Raw genomic sequence first — 22,799 nt, 5'->3', positions numbered from 1 at the left:
GCTCTCTGAGCTTGGTTATCTTCTTGTAGACATTTTATCACCCAACTAGGTAACATCATCAGTGCTAGGAGGGAACGGGCTTTGTAGAGTGGAGGACGAAGAGAAGAAGGTAGTTTCCTTCTTAAGGCATTTCGCTACCATGCTCCGTAACATCATCAGTGCATCCCGTTGCTTTCTAGGAAGGAATCCTTCTCATTTTTTCTCCCCAATTCTATTGGCTTTCTCAGGATAGGACCAGCCTTTTCCTCCATCATCCCATTTTGGGGATGTTCCTGGGGGAACCGGGATGGGTGGGGTTGGTTGGTTGGAAGGAAGGCTCATCTGCTTGGGGAGACCCTCATCTGACCCTCTCCCCCCTCCCCCACCCAACTCTCTCCAACAGGTTTGGTTCCAGAACCGACGCTCCAAAGAGCGAAGAATGAAGCAACTGAGCGCCTTGGGAGCCCGAAGACACGCGTTTTTCCGGAGTCCTCGGCGCATGCGCCCTCTGGGAGGCCGGCTGGATGAATCCGAGATGCTGGGCACGGCTCCTTACAGTTACTACGGAGGTAACACGCTTTCTTCTCCTCCAAGGGGACTTTCTTTCGTCTGCATGTGCTCCTTCAAGGGCGAAATGCTTGTCTTTGGCTTGTTTTCTCCTTGCGCTTAGACTCCTGAGTCGGGGAAGGAGGATATTTGTTAGGTGGACTTAAAGGTCTTTAGATCGTGAGAATATGAGGGTTTTGGTTCTGGCTAACCATTTTTTTTTTAAATTTGATTTATATGCCGCCCTTCTCCGGAGACTCAGGGCGGGCTTACAATGCGTTAAGCAATAGCCTTCATCCTTTTGTATATTTATACAAAGTCAGCTTATTGCCCCCACAAACTGGGTCCTCAATTTACCTCCCTTAGAAAGGATGGAAGGCTGAGTCAACCTTGAGCCTTGGCGAGATTCGAACCCTGCAGTAATTGCAGGCAGCTGGTCTTAATAACAGGGTGCCTTAGACCACTGTACTACCAAACCACTCCCATCGTGGTTTGTTGGCTAAGCCACCATGGCTGGGAGTGGTGGGGTGTTTTTTTGGTAATGCATAATTGCGTTTGTGTAAGAATAACTTTATCTATTTATATCGGGGAGAGAGAGGGAGAGAAAGAAGGGGATTTATTTTTAAATGGTGTGTGTGTGACAATTGATATGCATACACAGATAAACCTCTGGTCTGGTTTCTGTGCTGTTGGGGGAGTAGGCAATATTTTTTGAGTGAGTGTTGTAATTTGTGATTATTATTATTATTATTATTTTTGAAATATTTTTTATTGTTTTATATCATGCATTTCCTTTCTATGTGGAGCAGTATGCTCGTGCACAAGTGTGCAAACTGGAGAGGTAATAGTTGGAGCTTGGGATCTGTTCGTGCACAAGTGTGCGTGCCTGGTTATAAATGTTCACTAAAGTGATATGCTTGTGCACAAGTGTGCAAACTGGAGGGGTAATAGCTGGAGCTTGGGATTTGTTCGTGCACAAGCGTGCGTGCTTAGTTATAGATGTTCACTAAAGTGTATTTCTCAGTTTATTGTTTTTGCAAAGCAACAGCAATACAATGGGGGCAGAAAATTGCACATATATTTTAAGTGTGAACTTGCTTCCTGAACAGGGTTTTCATTTTTATCCTCTTGGGTGTCTTTTCACACCTGTGTTTCCAAAAAGCAGAACCTGTCTGACTGTCTTGAATAAAACGAACAAAAACCAGTGCAATTCACACTGATTGTGCCAGCCCTTAGATTCTTCCTTTGCCCTGGTAGGAAGAGAGCAACCCCCGCCTCTCTTGCCTACTCTCCCCCCCTTCCCCTACATCCCACCCCACTCCCCCAGGTTTCCTGGGTCTACCATCCAAGCCCCGCCTTTTAAGCCCAAGCAGCACAAAAGCTGTCATTTCAACTTGATTGAAACCTGTAAGGAAGATTGATTGGCAGAAATGCCCTGGATGTATTTGATGTTCCTGGTTTGTTCTGTTGTGCGTTTGGAGGAAAACTGGGTGGCAATTTTGTGGTTGTGTTCTTACAGGTTGATCAGGTCAGGTCCAATCGCACCTGCTGGCCTGGCATAGCCAGCAAGGTTGTATTATGTTGTGTTGTGTTGTGTTGTGTTGTGTTTTGTTTTGTTTTGTTTTGTTTTGTTTTGTTTTGTTTTGTTTTGTTTTGTTTTGTTTTGTTTTGTTTTGTTGGGTTGGGTTGGGTTGGGTTGGGTTGGGTTGGGTTGGGTTGGGTTGGGTTGGGTTGGGTTGGGTTGGGTTGGGTTGGGTTGGGTTTTGTTGGGTTGGGTTGGGTTGGGTTGGGTTGGGTTTTATTGGGTTGGGTTTTGTTGGGTTGGGTTTTGTTGGGTTGGTTTTGTTTTGTTTTGTTTTGTTTTGCTTTGCTTTGCTTTGCTTTGCTTTGCTTTGCTTTGCTTTGCTTTGCTTTGCTTTGCTTTGCTTTGCTTTGCTTTGCTTTGCTTTGCTTTGCTTTGCTTTGCTTTGCTTTGCTTTGCTTTGCTTTGCTTTGCTTTGCTTTGCTTTGCTTTGCTTTGTTGGGTTGGGTTTTATTGGGTTGGGTTTTGTTGGGTTGGGTTGGGTTGGGTTGGGTTGGTTTTGTTTTGTTTTGTTTTGTTTTGTTTTGTTTTGTTTTGTTTTGTTTTGTTTTGTTTTGTTTTGTTTTGTTTTGTTTTGTTGGGTTGGGTTGGGTTGGGTTGGGTTGGGTTGGGTTGGGTTGGGTTGGGTTTTGTTGGGTTGGGTTGGGTTGGGTTGGGTTGGGTTGGGTTTTATTGGGTTGGGTTTTGTTGGGTTGGGTTTTGTTGGGTTGGTTTGGTTTGGTTTTGTTTTGTTTTGTTTTGTTTTGCTTTGCTTTGCTTTGCTTTGCTTTGCTTTGCTTTGCTTTGCTTTGCTTTGCTTTGCTTTGCTTTGCTTTGCTTTGCTTTGCTTTGCTTTGCTTTGCTTTGCTTTGCTTTGCTTTGCTTTGCTTTGTTGGGTTGGGTTTTATTGGGTTGGGTTTTGTTGGGTTGGGTTGGGTTGGGTTGGGTTGGGTTGGGTTGGTTTTGTTTTGTTTTGTTTTGTTTTGTTTTGTTTTGTTTTGTTTTGTTTTGTTGGGTTGTGTTGGGTTGGGTTGGGTTGGGTTGGGTTGTGTTGGGTTTTGTTGGGTTGGGTTGGGTTTTGTTGGGTTGGGTTGGGTTGGTTTTGTTTTGTTTTGTTTTGTTTTGTTTTGTTGTTTTGTTTTGTTTTGTTTTGTTTTGTTTTGTTTTGTTTTGTTTTGTTTTGTTTTGTTTTGTTTTGTTTTGTTTTGTTTTGTTTTGTTTTGTTTTGTTTTGTCTGCAAGCACCCCTTCCCCCCCTTTGCATTTGATATGAGATTCAGGAGTAGAAAAAAACAGATCCATTCTGTCACTGGGTTATTCCTCTAAAAAGGGGCACCGTTCCTTGGAGACAACACACAAAAGGGGAAATTGAAATCCTTTCGGAAAGCACAGGTCTCCCAAGGTCTACTCAAAAGGAAGTGCTGGAGAACCCAATGGGGTTTATTCCGAGGGAGGGGAGCAGGTATACCTGTGTCACCTGTTCAGAAAATGGGCTTTACTTACTCAGTAAAGGGTTGGCTCTGAATGCCATAAACAAATGGTCTTGTAAAGGCCGGTGGGTGTGGATAATGGGAGTTGTAGTCCAAAGCGGCTCAGAGAGCAGCCAATTGGGAAGGTTCTTCGGGGGTTATGCTTTTCGCTGACTTTGCTGTACGGGATTTAACCTGTGGGGGGGAGAGGGGGGAGAAAAAAAGAGGGAGAGAAAGAGAGAGAGAGAGAGGACAGGGAGAGAGAAAGAGAGAGAGAAAGAGAGAGAAAGTCACAGAGGGAGAGAGAGAGACAGGGAGAAAAAAGAGAGAGACACACACAGAGAGGGAGAGAGAGAGAGACAGACAGGGAGAGAGAAAAAGAGAGAGAGAGATAGAGAAAGACACAGGGGGGGAGAGAGAGAGAGACAGGGAGAGAGAAAAAGAGAGATAGAGAGCTAGAGAGGGAGAGAGACTGGAAAAAAAAGAGAGAGGGGAAGAGAGAAAAAGAGAGAGACACAGAGGGAGAGAGAGGGGGGGAGAGAAAAAAGAGAGAGAGACAGAGAGAGACACAGGGAGAGAGAGAGACAGGGAGAAAAGAGAGAGAGAGACAAGGAGAGAATAAACCGCACATCTGTTCAGTCAGGGTCAGCTTCTCCAGCTGTGCAGTAATACTGGGCTCACTCTGGGGTCTACATATCCGGGGATAAGCCATGGGGGCTTCGTGATGGACTGCAAAGCCTGGGGTTTTAAAAAGCTCTGCCTTTTAATCCAATTTGTTCCACGCAAAAGCTGCGACCAGGCTCGTGATCTTTCGCGCGCACCCCTCCCCCTCCCACCTTTCCAAACCCATAATGCTTCTCCTCCTCCCCTGCCCTCCTTCAGGTGTGGCGTGGGTGCAACTCGGTTTGCTTTTTATGGGGGTGCAACTCGGTTGCTTTTCGTGGGATGCAATTTAGGTCCTTTTTGTGGGGTGCAATTCAGATCCTTTTCGTGGGGTGCAAATCAATTCGTCGGGTGCAATTCAGTTCCTTTTTGTGGGATGCAACTTAGGTCCTTTTTGTGGGATGCACTTCAGTTCCTTTTCGTGGGGTGCAAATCAATTCGTCCTATACAATTCAGTTCCTTTTCATGGGATGCAACTTAGATCCTTTTTGTGGGGTGAAAATCAGTTCCTTTTCGTGGGCTGCAAATCAATTTGTCAGATGCAATTCAGTTCCTTTTTGTGGGATACAATTTACCGGTACTTCCTTTTTGTGGAGTGCAAATCAGTTCTTTTTTGTGGGGTGCATATCAATTTTTTGTGGGATGTAAATCAATGCGTGGGGTGCAGTTCAATTCCTTTTTGTGGGGTGCACCTTAGATCCTTTTCGTGGGGTGCAAATTAATTCAGGGAAGCCTCTTCCGTCACTCACCCCCTCTCTCTTCTCTTCTCTTCTCTTCTCTTCTCTTCTCCCTCTCCCCTCCCTCAGATTACCAAGGTGATTACTACGGCCCTGGGAGCAACTACGACTTTTTCTCGCACGGCCCCCCCTCGCAGGCACAGTCGCCGGCCGACTCCAGCTACATCCCGACCTCGGGGGCCGGCTCCACCCCGCTCGGGCCCCTGGACGCCCCCTTGGCCGGACACCACACCTCGGAGAACCAAAGGTACACGGATATGATCTCTCACTCCGACACGCCCAGCCCGGAGCCGGGGCTGCCGGGCTCGCTGCATCCCATCCCGGGAGAGGTCTTCAGTGGGGGTCCCAGCCCCCCTTTCCCTATGTCGGGGTACAGCGGTCCCCTCTCGCATTCCAACCAGGAGTTGAGCGAAGCGGCCGTCTGGTAGAGCGCCCGGGAAGGGGGGACGCCGCGCTCCAGACCTCTCGTCTAAGCCCCCAACTCGGACCGAGCCCCTCTTCCCACCCGGAGTTGGGGGGGCTTCCCTAGGAGCCGCTCCAGGACCGCTGAGTGGGCCCAGTGGAGACGCCTTGGAAAGCCCGGGTAGGGAGCGTCGAGGGGGCCGCCAGCTGCCAACCTCCGAGTTTTTCTCAACTCTTTTGGACCAAAGTTGGATTCGCTCCTCGTTTCGCAGACTGGAGGATGGGGATGAGGAATGGGGAGGGGGGCTTCTCTTCCCTTGCCCCGTTCCACCTCGCTGGCCCTCACCCACCCACCCAGGATAGTGTCTTGGGTTCGATTTTTAGTGTTTTTTTTTTTTTTTAAATAAAAATAAAGGGAGATGGGGAGAGAAGACAGACACACAAAAAACATCCAAAAAGCAAATTGGAATTTGGTTCGCTTTGCTTTCGTTTTTCTCCGGATTCGGACCCCCAAAGGAAAAAAGGAAGAAGGAAGGAAGGAAGGAAGGAAGGAAGGAAGGAAGGAAGGAAGAAAGAAAGAAAGAAAGAAAGAAAGAAAGAAAGAAAGAAAGAAAGAAAGAAAGAAAGAAAGAAAGAAAGGATTTCTTTTAATTAGGAAACTGGTTTGATTGACGGCGATGGCAGGGCGAAGTGGGGGTTGGAAAAGGGGGAAGAAGAGCCGGAGTGGATTTTGGGTTTTGTTTTGTTTTTTGTTGGTGACGCGGCGCCCCCTGGTGGTCGGTGCTTGGAACGACATGCCGGACTTCTTCAAAGAACTCCTTCAAGACGGATTGGCGAGGGGGTCTTGGTTTCCTTTGGGTTGAATTAATTCATTAATATTATTCTAATATTATTCTTTATTTTTATTGGGGAGGGAAGACGACGCCCCCACTTCCCCCCCGACGACCAATAACAGCAAACATTTTAAAAAAAAGAGAGAAAGAGAGAGAGAGAGAAAAGCAAATGATTTGAAGATGGTTAAGGACCCTTTCGCCAAATTTTGCTGGGAGGCTGTTTGAGGATGTATTATAGGGTTTTTTTGCTCCTAGTTTCTTTATTTTGTATAAAGAAGAAACAAATAAAGTATGTTTTTGTGTTTATTTGATTATTTATTACATCAAGAATCCCCAGGGAAAGAACGAAACGAATGGGAAATGCATGCTAAATTGATATATGAGAGATGACAAAAATAGCCATACATAAATAATAACAATTGTGGGTTGTTGTTTTTTTTTACATTTTTTGAGGCTATTATTTCTCTGAGAAAATATCCAGACTGAATTCAAGAAGAAACGGAATCAAATCTTTAATACGGTCACACACCAGCATAAAAGGATTCAACTTTAAAGTCTTGCGGACTTCAACTCCCAAAATTCCCCAACCAGCCATGAGAGTTGAATTCTGGGAGTTGAAGTCCACAAGTCTTAAAAGATCCCATGGTTGGACACCTCTCTGATGTAGGATGTAAAAGCAAGCACCAGAATCTTGGGTCAGATTTGGAAAAATTCTGGCAGACCCTGGGATTTTTTTTTTTTCATCCTGGCTGGGGAATTCTGGGAGTTGAAGTCCACAAGTCTTAAAGTTGCCATAGTTGGACACTCCTCGGATGTAGGGGTGTTATGAAAGATCTAGACTGCTTCTCTCCTTGATTAGTTCCCACCCATTGCTTCTTGTCCTGCCTTCAGGTGCTTTGGAGGATAACAGAGTTGTAAAGGACCTTGGAGGCTTTGCTCAACCTCTGCTCAACCAGTAGAGTTAATGGCTATCCAGTCTCTTTTTAAAAGCCTCCAGTGATGGAGCATCCACGCCTTCCAAAGGCAAGCCGTTAACCGGGGGATCTTTGCTACTGTTGGGATCCTAAAACATCGCATTTTCAAAAAAATATTATTCTAGCAAATTATGGGCTGCCTGAAGCTGCAGGAGTGGGCCGGCAGCCGGATCGATCTCTCGAATCAAACATGACCAGCTCAAAAAGGAATCGCCAATCCCGGATTTAACTAATCCAATTTTACACACTGTAAAAAAGATGTTGAGACTCTAGAAAGAGTGCAGAGAAGAGCAACCAGGATGATGAGGGGCCTGGAGGCTAAAACATACGATGAACAGTTGCAGGAACCGGGCATGGCTAGTCTAGTGAAGAGAAGGACCAGGGGAGACAGGATAGCAGTCTTCCAATATTTGAGGGGCTGCCCCAGAGAGGAGGGGGACAAGCTATTCTCTAAAGCACCTGAAGGCCAGACAAGGAAGAATGGATGGAAACTGATCAAGGAGAGATTCAACCTGGAAATAAGGAGAAAATTTCTGACCGTGAGAACAATCAACCAATGGAACAGAAGTTGCCTTCGGAAGTTGTCGGAGCTTCATCACTGGAGGCTTTCAAGAAGAGATTGGACTGCCATCTGTCAGCAATGGTGTAGGGTCTGCTTGGGCAGAGGGTTGGACTAGATGACCTCCAAGGTCCCTTCCAACTCCGTTTATTCTGTAATCTGTAACCTGTAATCTAACCCAGCCACAATCCAAATATCACACCTCCCTGCTTGGCCCCAAGCGTCCATTGTTGGTTCTGAGCATCTCCATCCGAGCGATCCTCTTACGGCCCCCCCCAGCCAAAAGCAGTGGCGGCGACGGGAGAGAACCGTTATAATTAAAAATAATTATGACAATAATGCAGGCAGACAGTAGCAAATAAGTGAACCTAAGACGGCGCGCTTGCTAATTGCAGTGCAGAATTGCCGTCAAAACAATGCGACTGTGGATAAATATTGATGGGGGCTAAATAATAATCGTATGCAAACAACGCAGGAGTTGGCCCTGGGGGGGGGAGAGAGAGGGGGGGGGAGACGGAGCAGAAATGGAATGAAACATAAATCAAAATTTAAATAAGCCTGCTGAAGAAGGCTCCCATAGAGGAGATATTAAGAGCAAGGAGGAAGTTTTCCCTGTATCTAATTATCCGTTTTGCAGTCGCCCTGTGCTATGGAGGGACGCGGTGGCTCAGTGGCTAAGACACTGAGCTTGTCGATTGAAAGGTCGGCAGTTCAGCGGTTCGAATCCCTGGTGCCACGTAACGGGGTGAGCTCCTGTGACTTGTCCCAGCTTCTGCCAACCTAGCAGTTCGAAAGCAGGTCAAAAATGCAAGTAGAAAAATAGGGACCACCTTTGGTGGGAAGGGAACAGCGTTCCGTGCGCCTTTCGCGTTGAGTCCTGCTGGCCACATGACCACGGAGACGTCTTCGGACAGTGCTGGCTCTTCGGCTTTGAAATGGAGATGAGCACTGCCCCCTAGAGTCAGGAACGACTAGCACATAAGTGCGAGCGGAACCTTTACCTTTATGGCCAACTAATAAATTTAATAAAATTTATGGATGGCGAATAAATTTACTAAATACAGGTAATTCCAAACAGTAGTTTGTTTAGTGACAGTTCGAAGTTACAGCTGCCTTGAAAAAAGCAATTTAGGAACCATTTTTTCACACCACCGTCATGGCCTCCGCATAGTCACGTGATCGAAATTCTGACGCTTGGCCACTGACTCGTATTTACGACGGGTGCTGCGTCCCCGGGGTCGCGTGATCTCCCTTGTGCGACCTTCGGATGAGCGAAGCCGGATTCATTTAACAACTGGGTACTAACTGAAATAACTGCAACGGTTTGCTTAACGACCGGGGGGGACAAGAAAGGTCGTAAAATGAGACAAGGGCTCACTTAATCTCACTGTCTCGCTTTGCAACGGAAAAGGTGGGCTCAATGGCGGTCGTAGAGTCGTAATGCATAAATAAATTTCAGATAGGGGCACAAGGCTGAGGAAAGGGCCAAGAATGATCCTGAGAGTTTTACAGCCTCTTCTTTTCAAGGAACGCGAGCAGAAAGAAGGGGCGGCCTTGCCAGCTCTGTTTGCATTGGTAGTTTATTTTGGAGAAATTGCAGAACCGAAGGGCAGCCGGGCGGTATTTCCTCATTTGGGTTGTGTAGGTTTTTAATCGTTTTGCTGCGCGTATCGCACAAGGCTACTGAGCCACTGTGGCTGGCCTTTCCTCTTTTATTTATTTATTTTTTTGGCAAGAATATTTTCTCTACTTAACGATAAATCCAGCAAGCCGATGAATATTACATGATTGTTTTGTGCATGTTATTTTCCTTCCTCCTTCCCTTCTTTCCTCCCTTCCTCCCTCCCTTCTTTCCTTCCTTCCTTCCTTCCTCCCTCCCTTCCATCTTCCCTCCCGCCCTTCTTTCTTTCCTTCCTCCCTCCCTCCTTCCCTTCCTTCTTTCCTTTCTTCCTTCCTTCTTTCCTTCCATCCTCCCTTTCTTCTTTCCTTCCATCCATCCATCCATCCATCCATCCTCCCTCCCTCCCTCCCTCCTTCCCTTCCTTCTTTCCTTCCTCCCTCCCTCCCTCCCTCCCTCCCTCCCTCCCTTCCATCTTCCCTCCCTCCCTCCCTTCTTTTTTTCCTTCCTTCTTTCTTTCCTTCCTTCCTCCCTCCCTCCTTCCCTTCCTTCTTTCCTTTCTTCCTTCCTTCTTTCCTTCCTTCCTTCCTCCCTTCCACCCTCCCTCCCTTCCTCTCTCCCTCCCTTCCTTCTTTCCTTCCTTCCATCCTTCCTTTCTTCTTTCCTTCCTTCCATCCATCCTTCCTTCCTTCCTTCTTTCCTTCCTTCCTTCCTTCTGTCCTTCCTTCCTTCTTTCCTTCCTTCCTTCCTTCCTTCCTCCCTCCCTCCCTCCATCCTTCCTTCCTTCCTTCGTAACCACCCTGTTGCTAACTCAACGGCTGCAGTGATTCACTGAACGGGTTTGTGGCTAGAAGAATAGAAATGGAATGGAATGACAGGGTTGGAAGGGATCCTGGAGGTCTTCTAGTCCAACCCCCTGCTTAGGCAGGAAACCCTACACCACTTCAGACAAATGGTTATCAAACCTCTTCTTAAAAACTTCCAGTGTTGGAGCATCCACAACTTCTGAAGGTAAGCTGTTCCACTTTCTCACTGTCAGGAAATTCCTCCTTAGTTCCAGGTTGCTTCTCTCCTTGATGAGTTTCCGTCCATTGCTTCTTGTCCTGCCCTCAGGTGCTTTGCAGAATAGTTCGACTCCCTCTTCTTTGGGGCAGCCCCTGAGATATTGGAAGGCTGCTATCATGTCTCCCCTTAGTCCTTCTTTTCATCAGACTAGACATACCCAGTTGCAGAAAGGGAGCAAAAGTCATATAACCGCTGTCTCGCTTTGCAACGGAAATGCTGGGCACAATTGTGGTCGTAAGACAAAGATTACCTGCATCCAAAATGGCTCTGGTTTAAGCATCTAACTAGAGGAGTGGTTTTGGGGAATCGTGTGTCCGGAAACACGTGACTTCATTTCATGCCCAGCTGTTTCTTCAAAGCCTGGAGACCCGGCAGACTGATCCCACTCCCCCCACAAACGATGATGACGATGGACTCCAGCGTCTTGCTTAGCCTTCCTTCTTTCTGCAGCTTCTGTAGGTAGCCCGAATATAAAACAGCCAGCGAGGCACCACAAGCAGGGTCTACCAAAATCCGTTCATCGTCTGAGAAAGACACAAGCAGCAAATGACAGCCGGGTTAAAGAAGTCGGGAGCAAAGGGGAGGGGGGGGGTCCCTCAATATAGCATGTAACGGCAGCCAATCAGAAAAGCAGAAAGAAGGGGGAAGGGGTGGGCTTCGAAAATTTTAGCAAGGGGTTCTCTGCCTGGTTGCTGGGTGGGCGTGGGCATGACCTAGTCAGCCTCCAGCACCACAGTGGGGGGGCATTTTTGCCCTCCCCAGGCTCTGGAGGCTTTCCTTGAGCCTCTGGGAAGACGAAAACGGCCTCCCCAGGCTCCGGAGGCCCTCTGGAGGCTGGAAGGCCTGTTTCCGGCCTTCCAGTAGACCCGTTTTTCACTCTAAGAGGGGAGAGATGGGCGGGTCCAGCCAGGAGTGGGATTTGGGGGTTCTCCGAACTGCACAGAATCTTAGCTAGAGGTTCTCCCGAACCCCTGCGAACCCCCAACAGCCCACCAGCTAAGTGGCTCCAGCCCTGAGCCAAACCTTGGCTGATCTCAGAAGGTCTAAGGAGGTCTACTCCTGGTTAGTTTTTGATGGGTGGCAGTAGGAAGGCTTGCCAAGAAGACTGGGAGAACAACAAATGCATTCTGAAAAAAGTTCCCAAAAGTGTTTTTTTTTTCTTTTTTTTTTTTTCAAAAGGCAACTGAGGCTTTGTTTTCTCCTTGAAGTCATTTCGCTTCTCATCCGAGAAGCTTCTTCAGTTGTTCTGCAGAACTGAAGAAGCTTCTCGGATGAGAAGCAAAACGTCTTCAAGGACAAAAAAAACAAAGTCCAGTTGCATTTTGGGAAAAAAAGCACCTTTGGGACAACTATGACCCGGATAACTGAGAATCTCTTGTGGACATTGTGAAAAAGGCGATCACAAACCAACATATACCCTGTTTCCCCGAAAATAAGACTGGAAAATAAGCCCTAGCATGATTTTTTTCAGGATGCTCGTAATATAAGCCCTACCCCCAAAATAAGCCCCAATTAAGACTGTCAGCCAAATGGATGTGTTTAGTATCGTATTTTCTCCAAAATAAGACCTAACCAGAAAATAAGCCCTAATGTGTCTTTTTCAGCAAAAATTCATATAAAACCAGGTCTTATTTTCGGGAAAACACTGGTACTCTCTTGCCAAGAAAATTACCTATCCATGGTCGCCAGAAGTCAACCTTGAATGGAAAGAGACTACCATGCATAAACAGATCAATCAATCAATCTGTTAAAATAAACAGGTGATATCCAGGAAGGTCTGGACATGTTCATGGAGTCAACCACAGGAGATGTCCAAGGAATTCTCTAGAGTTGATTGTCTCTCTTCAGGACTGGAAACATCCACCCAACCTTCCAGTCCCGTCTCTCAAAGTCAACTTCTAACACTCACCCAGAAATTGCTCTACAGCTTTCACAGCTTCCACGTCCTCCAGAACATAAGAGATGATTGGACATTCCTTGGTACAATCTAAGGCCCTCTGGGCCACCGTCTTAGCCCCAAGGCACCTGGCCACGCTGCGGAATGATAAGCGGAAAAAAAGCCGGTGTAGAGAAGATCAACCACAAAGTTCAAGGGTGGAAGGGTGGAATTCCCCCACAGTTTCTTCAACCATGTATTTCATGATTCCCCCAGCCCAAACCCTAACCCTAACCTTAACCCTAACCCTAACCCTAACCCTAACCCCTAACCCTACCCCTACCACTACCCCTACCACTACCCCTACCCCTAACCCCTAACCCTAACCCTAACCCTAACCCTAACCAACCCTAACCCTACTCCTACCCCTACCCCTACCCCTAACCCCTAACCCTAACCAACCCTAACCCTACACCTACCCCTACCACTACCACTACCACTACTCCTAACCCTACCCCTAACCCCTAACCCTAACCCTAACCCTCACCCTAACCTTAACCCCTACCCTAACCCTAACCCTAACCCTAACCCTAACCCTAACCAACCCTACCCTTACCCCTAACCCTACCCCTAACCCTAACCCTAACCCTAACCCTAACCCTAACCCTACCCCTACTCCTACCCCTACCCCTAACCCCCAACCCTAACCCTAACCCCAAATATAGGGTATAGGGTCTATTTCCTGAGCAGGGGGTTGGACTAGAAAACCTCCAAGGTCTCTTCCAACTAGAGTTGTATGTTTTATGACATTGCATTATGGTATATTTTATTGCATTTGCTATTTTTGCTTTATGGGATTCAAAAGGTAGAGTTCACGGAGAAAAAGAAGGAAGGAAAGAAGGAAGGCGAGAAAGGGAAGGGAAGGAGGGAGGGAGGAAAAGAGAAGGAGGGGAAGGGAGGGAGGGAGGGAAGGAAGGAAGGAAAAAGAGAAAGGGAAGGGAAGGAGGGAGGGAGGGAGGAAGCAAGGAAAAGAAAAAAAGGGAAGGAAGAAAAGAAGAAGGGAAGGGAAGGAGTGAGGGAGCAAGGAAAAGAGAAGGAAGGAAGAAGAGAAAGGAAAGGGAAGGAGCGAGGGAGCGAGGAAAAGAGAAGGAAAGAAGGAAGGAAGGAGAGAAAGGAAAGGGAAGGAGGGAGCAAGGGAGCGAGGAAAAGAGGGAAGGAAGGAAGGAAGGAAGGAAGGAAGGAAGGAAGGAAGGAAGGAAGGAAGGAAGGATTCTTCAACCAGCTTGCAGTGAAGTTCAGCTCCACACCACAACATACCTGGTGATATCGGGCAAAGTGACCAGCTGACCAGCCTGGATGGCTGCATTAAAACTTTCAGCTCCTCTGGTCTCCACAGCAATGATGGGGACGTCCGACCAGCCCACTTCCTGCAAACCAGAGACCACTCCAGCCAGAAGGCCACCGCCTCCCACCGACAGCACAATAGCTCCTGGTCTGGTCACTAGAGACCCCTCCAGCTCCTTGACAAGGCTGCTGTGTCCTTTCCTGCAAGGAGAGTAAAACCCCAAGTCCTTGAAGGAGCTCCCCAAAGTTGCAAAGTTGGGGCCAAAGGTGTGCTCCAGGGCAGGGGTCTCCAACCTTGGCAACTTTAAGCCTGGTGGACTTCAACGCCCAGAATTCCACAGTCAGCGAACTTCAACTCCCAGAATTCCACAGCCATCGGACTTCAACTCCCAGAATTCAACAGCCAGCAAACTTCAACTCCCAGAATTCCACAGTCAGCGAACTTCAACTCCCAGAATTCCACAGCCATCGGACTTCAACTCCCAGAATTCCACAGCCATCGGACTTCAACTCCCAGAATTCCACAGCCATCGGACTTCAACTCCCAGAATTCCACAGTCAGCTTTGCCTAACCATTAACCCCTTGCTTGCTGTGGAATTCTGGGGGTTGAAGTCCACCAGGCTTAAAGTTGCCAAGGTTGGAGACCCTTGCTCCAGGGTAGAGCAGATGCCATCCTTAAGTCATATTTATTTATTAATTAGATTTTTATCCCGCCTTCGTTAGTTTCTAAATAGCTCAAGTTGACATACATACTGTACTTACAATAGTGGCCAAAATTGTGGGAAGCTTTTGGGAAAAGTTGTATTTTCTAAAACTAGCTAATAACACCACTTTTTTTGTGGTTTTTTGGGGAGTAGTACCATAAAATTATATATCAATGGAAAGATCATTGAATCAAGAATGTGACGCAATAACTTTCATGAAGGGTTTGCTATTAGAATAGCAGTTACAGGATAAAGAAGAAAAGTGAAACGCATAGAAAAACGAGATATAGAAACATTATCACCGTAGAAAAAACGAGATATATGGAAATGATCACCACGTCAGTTAATACTTCATTGGGTAACCTTTAGCATGAATGACGGCCTTACAACGTCTTCCCATGGAGTGAACCAAGTCTTTGAGTTCTGCAGCTGTTCTCATGTGAAACCAAGATTGAATGATGGCTTCTATTAACTGGGTTTTATTGCTGGGTCACTTCTGACTAACAAGTTCTTTAGTCAGCTCCATAGATTTTCAATTGGGTGAAGGTTTGGGCTATTCCCAGGCCATCCCAGCAGTGAAATAGGATTATCTTGAAACTCCATTAAAAAAAAAAAGTGGTGTTATTAGCCATCAAACCTCAAAAATACACTTTCCCCAAAACGTTCCCACAATTTTAGCCACTGCTGTAGTACAACCTCAACTTTCTACAGTTCGTTTAGTTCAAATTTACAACAGCATTGAAAAAAAGGGACATAGGACCGTTTTTCACACTTAACGACCGTTGCAGCATCCCCATGGTCGCATGATCAAAATTTAAACACTCGGTCTCATATTTATGTCGGTCGCAGTGTCCCAGGATCAGATGATCTCCTTTTGCGACCAGGCAAAGTCAGCGGGGAAGCAGGATTCGCTTAACCACCGTGTTACTAATTTATGAACTGCTGTGATTCACTTAACAACGGTGGCCAGAAGGGTCGTCACGTGGGCCCCTTAACAAATGTCTCGCTTAGCAATGGAACTGTTGGGCTCAATTGTGGTCGTAAGTCGAGGACTGCCTGCATTCCTTCCTCCTCCCAAAGAGATGGGGGATTCGGGAATGGCCATCTTGGCATAGGTTTCTTACCATACTAGCGGGTGGTCGAAAGGATGGATATTGACCCAACCATCAGTCTTAGCTAGCGCCATCGCTCGATTGTTGGCATCATCCCAGACCTGCCAGGATGAACAAGGAAAACCTGAATTTAGTAGAAAGCAGCATTCAAAACGTGACAATACCTAAATCGCTTGTCCACCTAGCAAGATGAAACTTTGATTCTGCTGCTTCATAAAAGGTAGGACTCAGCATCTTGATCTCAGCCTTACCAAGTGTTAGAAATCGTGTGTGTGTGTGTGTTTGTGTGTGTGTGTAGATAGATAGATAGATAGAGAGAGAGATAGAGAGATAGATAGAGAGATAGAGAGAGATAGAGAGATAGATAGATATAGATCTCACCACAGATCAAACAAAGGGTACAGTCACCATGTGCTTTACTGCTTAACTGTTTTAACTGTAACAAGAAAAAAGAAACTCAACATATAGAGCTGTGACGGTGAACCTATGGCACGTGTGCCACAGGTGGCATGCGGAACCATATCTGTGGGCATGCGAGTGTTTCCCTAGATCAACTCCAGCGCTCATGCGCACACCGGAAGTCAGGAAACAGGCTGTTTTCGGCCTCCGGGGTGGGTGGGGAAGGCCGTTTTTGCCCTCCCTAGGCTCCAAGAAAGCCTCTGGAGTCTGGGGAGGGCAAAAAACTAGGCCTACTGGGCCCACCAGTAAACCTTTTGCCGTCACGTGCCAAAAGCAGGGGGGGAGTGCAGGGGGGAGTGTGCGCATGCACGGGGGGGGAGCATTGAATTATGAGTATGGGTATGGGCATGTGCACACGCAAAACCTCCCCTGCACTCCCCCCACTTTTGGCACACGATGGCAAAAAGGTTAGCCATCACTGATATAGAGCAGGGGTCCCCAACCTTTCGGATCTCAGGGACCACTAAATTCATAATTTTAAATCCCGCGGACCACTAATATGATCTGCCTAATGACTGGCTGGATGGGCGCGGCTAAGTGGTCATGTGACTAGGTGGGCGTGGTCAACTCAATGTCACCCACGTAGAGGGGCACCTCAACAGTCTCTCCTCTACTCACCCCTCCCCTCCCCGCCACTCCTCACTTGCCCGCCCAGGCTCCTTAGGGCCCCAACAGGAAGCAGTTGTTGGAGCTAAGCAGCCATCATGAGAAAGAGTTGGCAAAACAGCTCAGTTCAAATTGGATCTGACCGAGAAGGAGGCTCAGCAGAAGCACCTCACTGAGGACTAGGAGCATAGGCTTTCCAAGCAGAGGGAAGACCTGCGGGAGTGCAAGGCCAGGTACCGGCACCTGGAGGCTCAGCGGGCTGAGATGGTCAGCCAGTTCCAGGCCATGATGCAGTCCCACTGGAACGAGGCCCTCCGGCTCTTTGCCACCAGCGGCTCTTCCCTCCAGCCTTCGCCCAAAGCCCCCCACCAGGAGGCCGAAGCAGATCCCAAGTCTGAATTTTTGCCCCCCTCCGACACACACAAAAAAATCCGAAGGGGGAGACTCTCTGCAGCAACACAAACGTTCATTGCACGTATCTGTCCCAGGGTCTGTAATTTGAGGACCCCTGATTTACTGCAATATAAAAATGCAAATCATTTTTCTGCGGACCGCCGAAATTTTCTCACGGACCACCAGTGGTCCTCGGAGTATAGATCCAGACTTGTAAACACTGCCATCTACTGGCTGAATACTACTGTGGTTGCTGCAGAAAAATACATCCCAACAATGAAGGACCAGATGGAGAACATGCCCAGGTAAACTAATTCTACTTTCCTGTAAAAAGGTAAAGGTTTCCCTGTCAGTTGTGTCCGACTCAAAGGCATGGTGCCCATCTCCGTTTCTTAGCCGAGGGAGCCAAAACTGTTCCTTAATTCTGGAACATTTTAATTTCCCTATGTTTACCTTCCCGAAAATTTCCACGTTTGCTCCGTACTGCTCGAGCCTTTTTATCGTTGACTCTGTGGTGCCGCGGGGCACGACGATTGTCGCCGGCATCCTCAGTTCCCTGGCTGCGTAGGCTGCAGCCAAACCGGCATTTCCACCTAAAAGGTTTTGGAGGAAGAGAGAGAGAAAATTGCTTTCTATGGGAATCTCAAAAAAGTGCTTGAACAAGAGGCAACTGGACTTCCTTTGTTTTTCCCTGAAGAGGTTTCGCTTCTCATCCGAGAAGCTTCTTCAGTTCTCGGTGAATGGTGGGTCACCTGATCAAAAATTCAAATGCTTGGCAACTGACTCGTACTTATGACGGTTGCAGTTTCCCAGGGTCATTTGATCGCCTTTTGTGACTTTCTGATAAGCAAAGTCTATGGGGTAGCTAGCCATGACCACGTTACTAACTTAACAACTGCAGGGACTCCCTTAACAACTGTGGCAAGGAAGGTCGTAAGATGGGGCAATACTCATTTAACACATGTCCCACTTACAACGTGAATTTTGGGCTCCGTCGTAAATTGAGGACTATTTGTATAATCCTTTGCAGTCATCTGGTCATTAGCACACTCTCTGAGAGCCATTGTGGCCATTTGGGGGTCACCTGAATCAGAGTGCAAATGGATGTGGAGCTTTCTTAGAACTGCTGAAAGGACTGTGTTGTGAACCGGAGATGGGCGGTGTCGTATCCCTCCCCCTCTGTTGAGAGATGGCTGTTCAGTTTTGATACACATGGCCTCTTTTACCCTTCTTACAAACCAGAAGGTTCAGAATGTGGACTTTGCTGTCTTCAAAAGAGTGACCTTTGTCTTTCAAATGCAGATGGACTGCTGAATCTTTTCCTGGTGGGTTTGTTCTATGTTGTGCCATGCGAATGTAAAGTGGTTGTTTTGTTTCTCCAATATATACATATACATATATATTCCCCAATATCTCTCTCTCTCCCTCTCTCTCTCTCCCCCTCTCTCTCCTCTAATCTCTCTCTCTCCCTCCTCTAATCTCTCTCTCCTCTAATCTCTCTCCCTCTCTATCTCTCCCGCTCTCCCCCCTCGCCCTCGCCCTCCCTCCCTCCTCTAATATATATCTCTCCTCTAATATCTCTCTCTCCTTCTCTCCTCCCTCTCTCGCTTCTCTAATCTCTCTCTCTCACCCTCCTCTAATCTCTCTCTCTGTCTCTCTCTCCTCTAATCTCTGTCTGTCTCTCTCCCTCCTCTAATCTCTCTCCCTCCTCTAATCTCTCTCCCTCTCTATCTCTCCCTCTCCCCCCTCTCCCTCTCTCTCTCTCCGTCCTCTAATCTTTCTCCACTAATCTCTCTCTCTCCCTCTCTCCCCCCTCTCTCCCTCCTCCCTCTCCCCTCTAATATCTCTCTCTCCCTCTCTCCCCCCTCTCTCACTTCTCTAATCTCTCTCTCTCTCACCCTCCTCTAATCTCTCTCTGTCTCTCTCTCCTCTAATCTCTGTCTGTCTCTCTCCCTCCTCTAATCTCTCTCCCTCTCTATCTCTCCCTCTCCCCCCTCTCCCTCTCCCTCTCTCCCTCCTCTAATCTCTCTCCTCTAATCTCTCTCTCTGTGTGTGTGTCTCTCTCTCCTCTAATCTCTCTCTCTCTCTCTCTCCATCATAAATGTGACTCAGTTGCAAAGTGCCTGAATTTTGATCGCATGACCATGGGGATGCCTGCAACGGTCGTTAAGTGTGAAAAACGGTCATAAGTCCTTTTTTTTCTGGAACATGTAACTTTGAACAGTGAACAGTTGTAAATAGAGGACCATCTGTATGTACAAGACAGAGAGTATCAATTAATTACGGCATCTTTCACGTTTACGAGAAACGTTATGTATTATACGACAATATTTGGTGTAAGGCTGCCATTGTGTACACTGGAAGACTTGAAAGCAACCAGCCGGGTCAATTCCATCCAGTGGTTTTTGTTGCAGATGTGCAAAGCAACTGTTTACCTGAGGAGCAGACCAGATGTTGACAGCCCTTCTTAGCCATCTGAAATTAAAAAAAAGAAAAAAGAGATTTTTTTTGGTTCGTTTTTCTCTATCATTTCCATTTGTCCTTGAAAAACCGAGAAGGGCTTTAGGGAGAGGTGCCAACCAAACCCAGAAGTGACTTCACACTCCTGTGCTGACTTTCTTCCAGCTGCCTCTCACCTGTTTCCAGCATGCAGGTGAGTCTCTCACACTTCCTCTCACCCCCTCCTCTCTCCATTGAAAACAAAAAGGCACCCCCAAAAACCAGTGACTCAGGGACATGTCCAGTGGTGAAATCCAATTTTTTTAAACTACCAGTTCTGTGGGCATGGCTTGGTGGGCATGGCGGGGGAAGAATACTGCAAAATCTCCATTCACACCCCACTCCAGGGGAAGGATACTGCAAAATCCCCTTTCCCACCCTACTCCAGGGGAAGGATCCTGCAAAATTCCCATTCCCACCCCACTCCTGGGGGAAGGATCCTGCAAAATCCCCATTCCCTCCCCACTCCAGGGGAAAGGATACTGCAAAATCCCCATTCCCACTCCACTCCAGGGGAAAGGATACTGCAAAATCCCCATTCCCACCCCACTCCAGGGGAAAGGATACTGCAAAATCTCCATTCCGTCCCCACTCCTGGGGGAAGGATACTGCAAAATCCCCATTCCCACCCCACTCCAGGAGAAAGGATACTGCAAAATCCCCATTCCCACCCCACTCCAGGGGAAAGGATACTGCAAAATCCCCATTCCCACCCCGCTCCAGGGGAAAGGATACTGCAAAATCCCCATTTCTCTCCCCACTCTTTGGAGAAGGATATTGCAAAACCTCCATTCCCTCCCCACTGGGGGAGCCAGCCAGAGGTGGTATTTGCCGGTTCTCCGAACTGCTCAAAATTTCCACTACCGGTTCTCCAGAACCTGTCAGAACGTGCTGGATTTCACTCCTGGACACGTCTGAAAAAAAGACTAGCACATACGTTTCTAAAACCAGGTTTCCCGGAGGCCGAAGGAGGGATCTGAGGGGTGTCACCGCAGCCAGTGTGCAAATATGCAAATCTCCCAGGCGACACACAAGTTGTGACCAGAGCCCAGAACATTCCCAGTTGTCCATAAAAACTTACCTGTCCTGCCTCAGTCACTCACCTGTTGGCAAAAGTAGCCAATGCCTCGGATTTTGAAGGAGCCACTTGGCTGGACGTTCTCCAACTTCATGTAGACTTTGGTTCCGGCCGTTTGTGACAAAGAGACACTTTCCAGCAAAGGCGTCTCAATGTGGAAAGGTTTGTCGAAACCCGCGTCAGGCAGCGTCTCCATTTGGGGTGGGGGGGGCAACAGAAGCTCCCTATTCAATTCTACGAAAAAAAATCTGGGAGATGGAAGTTTGAGGTTCATCCAAACCTCTGCATTCTTTCGGGTTAATGCTTAATTAATGGTTAGTGATTTTGCTCTTCTTTTTCCGTCGTCTACTTCTAAGGTTGTGCACAATAATATAATATATTGCGCACAATGTATCGTACGATTGTGCATCATGTTTGCTATTGGTATATTTACATTTTCAATTCCCCCCCCCTCCCACCGTTTTATTGATGTCAGGCACCCAGAGCAAGATTGGCAGCAAACAAATTTAGCAAATAAAATAAAATAAAATAAAATAAATAAGGCTCAAACTTCAAAACTCAAATCATCTTCAATCTCAAAGGTGTCTGTTCGGAGTGTTCCAGCGTTATTATGTGATTATAGCGATAGCACTTGCAGCCCTCTCTAAACGGTTTACAGAATCAGCCTCTTGCCCCCCCCCCAACAATCTGGGTCCTCATTTTACCCACCTCGGAAGGACAGGAGGCTGAGTCAACCTTGAGCCGGTCAGGATATCCTATTGTTATGAAGGCAGAAAAGAATTGGGGTGTGTGTGTGTGGGGGGGGGGAATTCAGGAAGGAAGGAAGGAAGGAAGGAAGGAAGGAAGGAAGGAAGGAAGGAAGGAAGGAAGGAAAAGAAGGGAAGGAAGGAGGGAGGGAGAGAGGTAGTTAGAGAGAAGGAAGGGAGGGAGGGAGGAAGGAGGGAGGGAGGGAGAGAGAGATAGGTAGAGAAGAAAGAGGAAAGGAAAGGAAAGGAGGGAGGGAGGGAGAAAGGAAGGAAGGAAGAAAGGAAGGAAGGAAGGAAGGAAAAGGAGTTAATCAGTGAGGGACGGAAGGAGAGAGTTGTAGGGAGGGAGAGAGGAAGGAAGGAAGTACGAAAGGAAAAGAAAGGAGGAAGGGAAGGAAGAAAGGAAGGAAGGAAAAGGAGTTAATCAGTGAGGGAGGGAAGGAGAGAGTTGTAGGGAGGGAGAGAGGAAGGAAGGAAGTACGAAAGGAAAAGAAAGGAGGAAGGGAAGGAAGAAAGGAAGGAAGGAAGGAAAAGGAGTTAATCAGTGAGGGACGGAAGGAGAGAGTTGTAGGGAGGGAGAGAGGAAGGAAGGAAGTACGAAAGGAAAAGAAAGGAGGAAGGGAAGAAGGAAGGAAGGAAGAGAAGAGTGAATGAGGGAGGGAGGGAAGGAGGGAGGGAGAGAGTTGTAGGAAGGAGAGGAGGAGAGGAGAGGAGAGGAGAGGAGAGGAAAGGAAAGGAAAGGAAAGGAAAGGAAAGGAAAGGAAAGGAAAGGAAAGGAGAGGAGGGGGAGGAAGATGTCCCAATCAATTCTAGGTCCACGAAAGTAAGAAAAGATCTCAGAAAAGCAATTATCCCTGCTTAGCATTTTTGACCCAGCTTTGGGAATTATAAAACTCCATCTGCATTCAGGTCACATTTTCTGACTTTTTGAGTGATACATTCAAACCCAGGGAGGCCATTTCCTAATTTTTATGGTTTTTCTAACCATTTTGGGTTTTTAACAGGTCTCTATCAAGATCAGCCTTTTACCGGCTCCACCTGGAAATACAAGGAAGAAAAAAGACAAGGACCTGGGGGGGGCATGGGGAGGGGAGGAGATGTGGGGGAGAAAGCCCCCCCCATGCCTTCCAAACCAAGAAATCAAACTCCAGCCAGGAGAATTGTTTTTCCCCTCTATGCCCCCAAACCTTCCCATCATCCACCACCAGATGCTCGCTGGGTTTCGGAACTTCTCAAGAAACCTTACTCTGTTTCTTCAAGCCGAGTTGTTTGTTTCCCTTCTTCGGAGGAAGACGACTCTGAACGGGTGAGCAAAGTTTAGGAACGGAGGAGGGAGTCGGAAAAATGCCAAGGATGATGACGCTGTGAGACTGTGTGTGTGTGTGTGTGTGTGTGTGTATTTGTGGTGTGGAGTGGTGTGTGAAAGGGAGGAAGAGATTGGGAAAGGCCTTCGCCAATGCCTTTGAGAACTGCCAAGTCTTTAACCTTGGGTTGATACGACATGTTGCCTTCTCAAGGATTTGCAGAGAGGAGGCAGTTCATTTAACATACTTCTTTTATTTTTCTCTCTCCGGTC

General features: G+C 47.4%; 2 protein-coding genes across 4 annotated transcripts in view; one reads left to right on the top strand and one right to left on the bottom strand.

The window, feature by feature from the left end:
• Window positions 1–6,495, top strand: part of LHX5 (LIM homeobox 5) — a 26,746-nt gene extending 20,251 nt beyond the window's left edge. For both annotated transcript variants that reach the window (XM_087880178.1, XM_034406037.3), the window contains exons 4-5: window positions 383–548; window positions 5,024–6,495. In XM_087880178.1, coding sequence (XP_087736304.1) covers window positions 383–548; window positions 5,024–5,382 — 525 coding nt within the window. In that variant the 3' untranslated portion in view covers window positions 5,383–6,495. The remainder of the gene's footprint in view (window positions 1–382; window positions 549–5,023) is intronic.
• SDSL (serine dehydratase like) lies at window positions 6,480–22,643 on the bottom strand. Of its 2 annotated transcripts, XM_087880180.1 has the most exons (8): window positions 22,470–22,643; window positions 20,503–20,725; window positions 19,336–19,375; window positions 17,354–17,493; window positions 15,455–15,543; window positions 13,599–13,826; window positions 12,315–12,439; window positions 6,480–10,929 (listed from the first exon to the last, which is right to left on the bottom strand). In XM_087880180.1, the coding sequence occupies exons 2-8, from the start codon at window positions 20,671–20,673 to the stop codon at window positions 10,736–10,738; spliced, it is 987 nt and encodes a 328-aa protein (XP_087736306.1). In that variant the 5' UTR covers window positions 20,674–20,725; window positions 22,470–22,643; the 3' UTR covers window positions 6,480–10,735. The 2 variants fall into 2 exon arrangements, with proteins under 2 accessions (XP_087736306.1, XP_087736305.1); XM_087880179.1 differs by having other exon boundaries at window positions 20,503–22,643.
• Window positions 22,644–22,799: the final 156 nt, after the last annotated feature.

The sequence above is a fragment of the Pantherophis guttatus genome, chromosome 17, assembly GCF_059756535.1.
Source record: "Pantherophis guttatus breed Tessera chromosome 17, ASM5975653v1, whole genome shotgun sequence".
Taxonomy (NCBI): domain Eukaryota; kingdom Metazoa; phylum Chordata; class Lepidosauria; order Squamata; family Colubridae; genus Pantherophis; species Pantherophis guttatus.
The sequence above is the reverse complement of the archived record's forward strand: the minus strand, read 5'-3'. Positions and strand labels throughout refer to the sequence as shown.

What these genes read in the sequence shown, in the direction of transcription:
- SDSL (XM_087880179.1), bottom strand. Translation starts at nt 20,751, where the DNA reads ATGAACCTCAAACTTCCATCTCCCAGATTTTTTTTCGTAGAATTGAAT. An exon ending in TTGGCTACTTTTGCCAACAG is followed by an intron (nt 19,376 to 20,502) that starts GTGAGTGACTGA and finishes TTTTAATTTCAG; the next exon opens with ATGGCTAAGAAGGGCTGTCA. An exon ending in ACATCTGGTCTGCTCCTCAG is followed by an intron (nt 17,494 to 19,335) that starts GTAAACAGTTGC and finishes AAAACCTTTTAG; the next exon opens with GTGGAAATGCCGGTTTGGCT.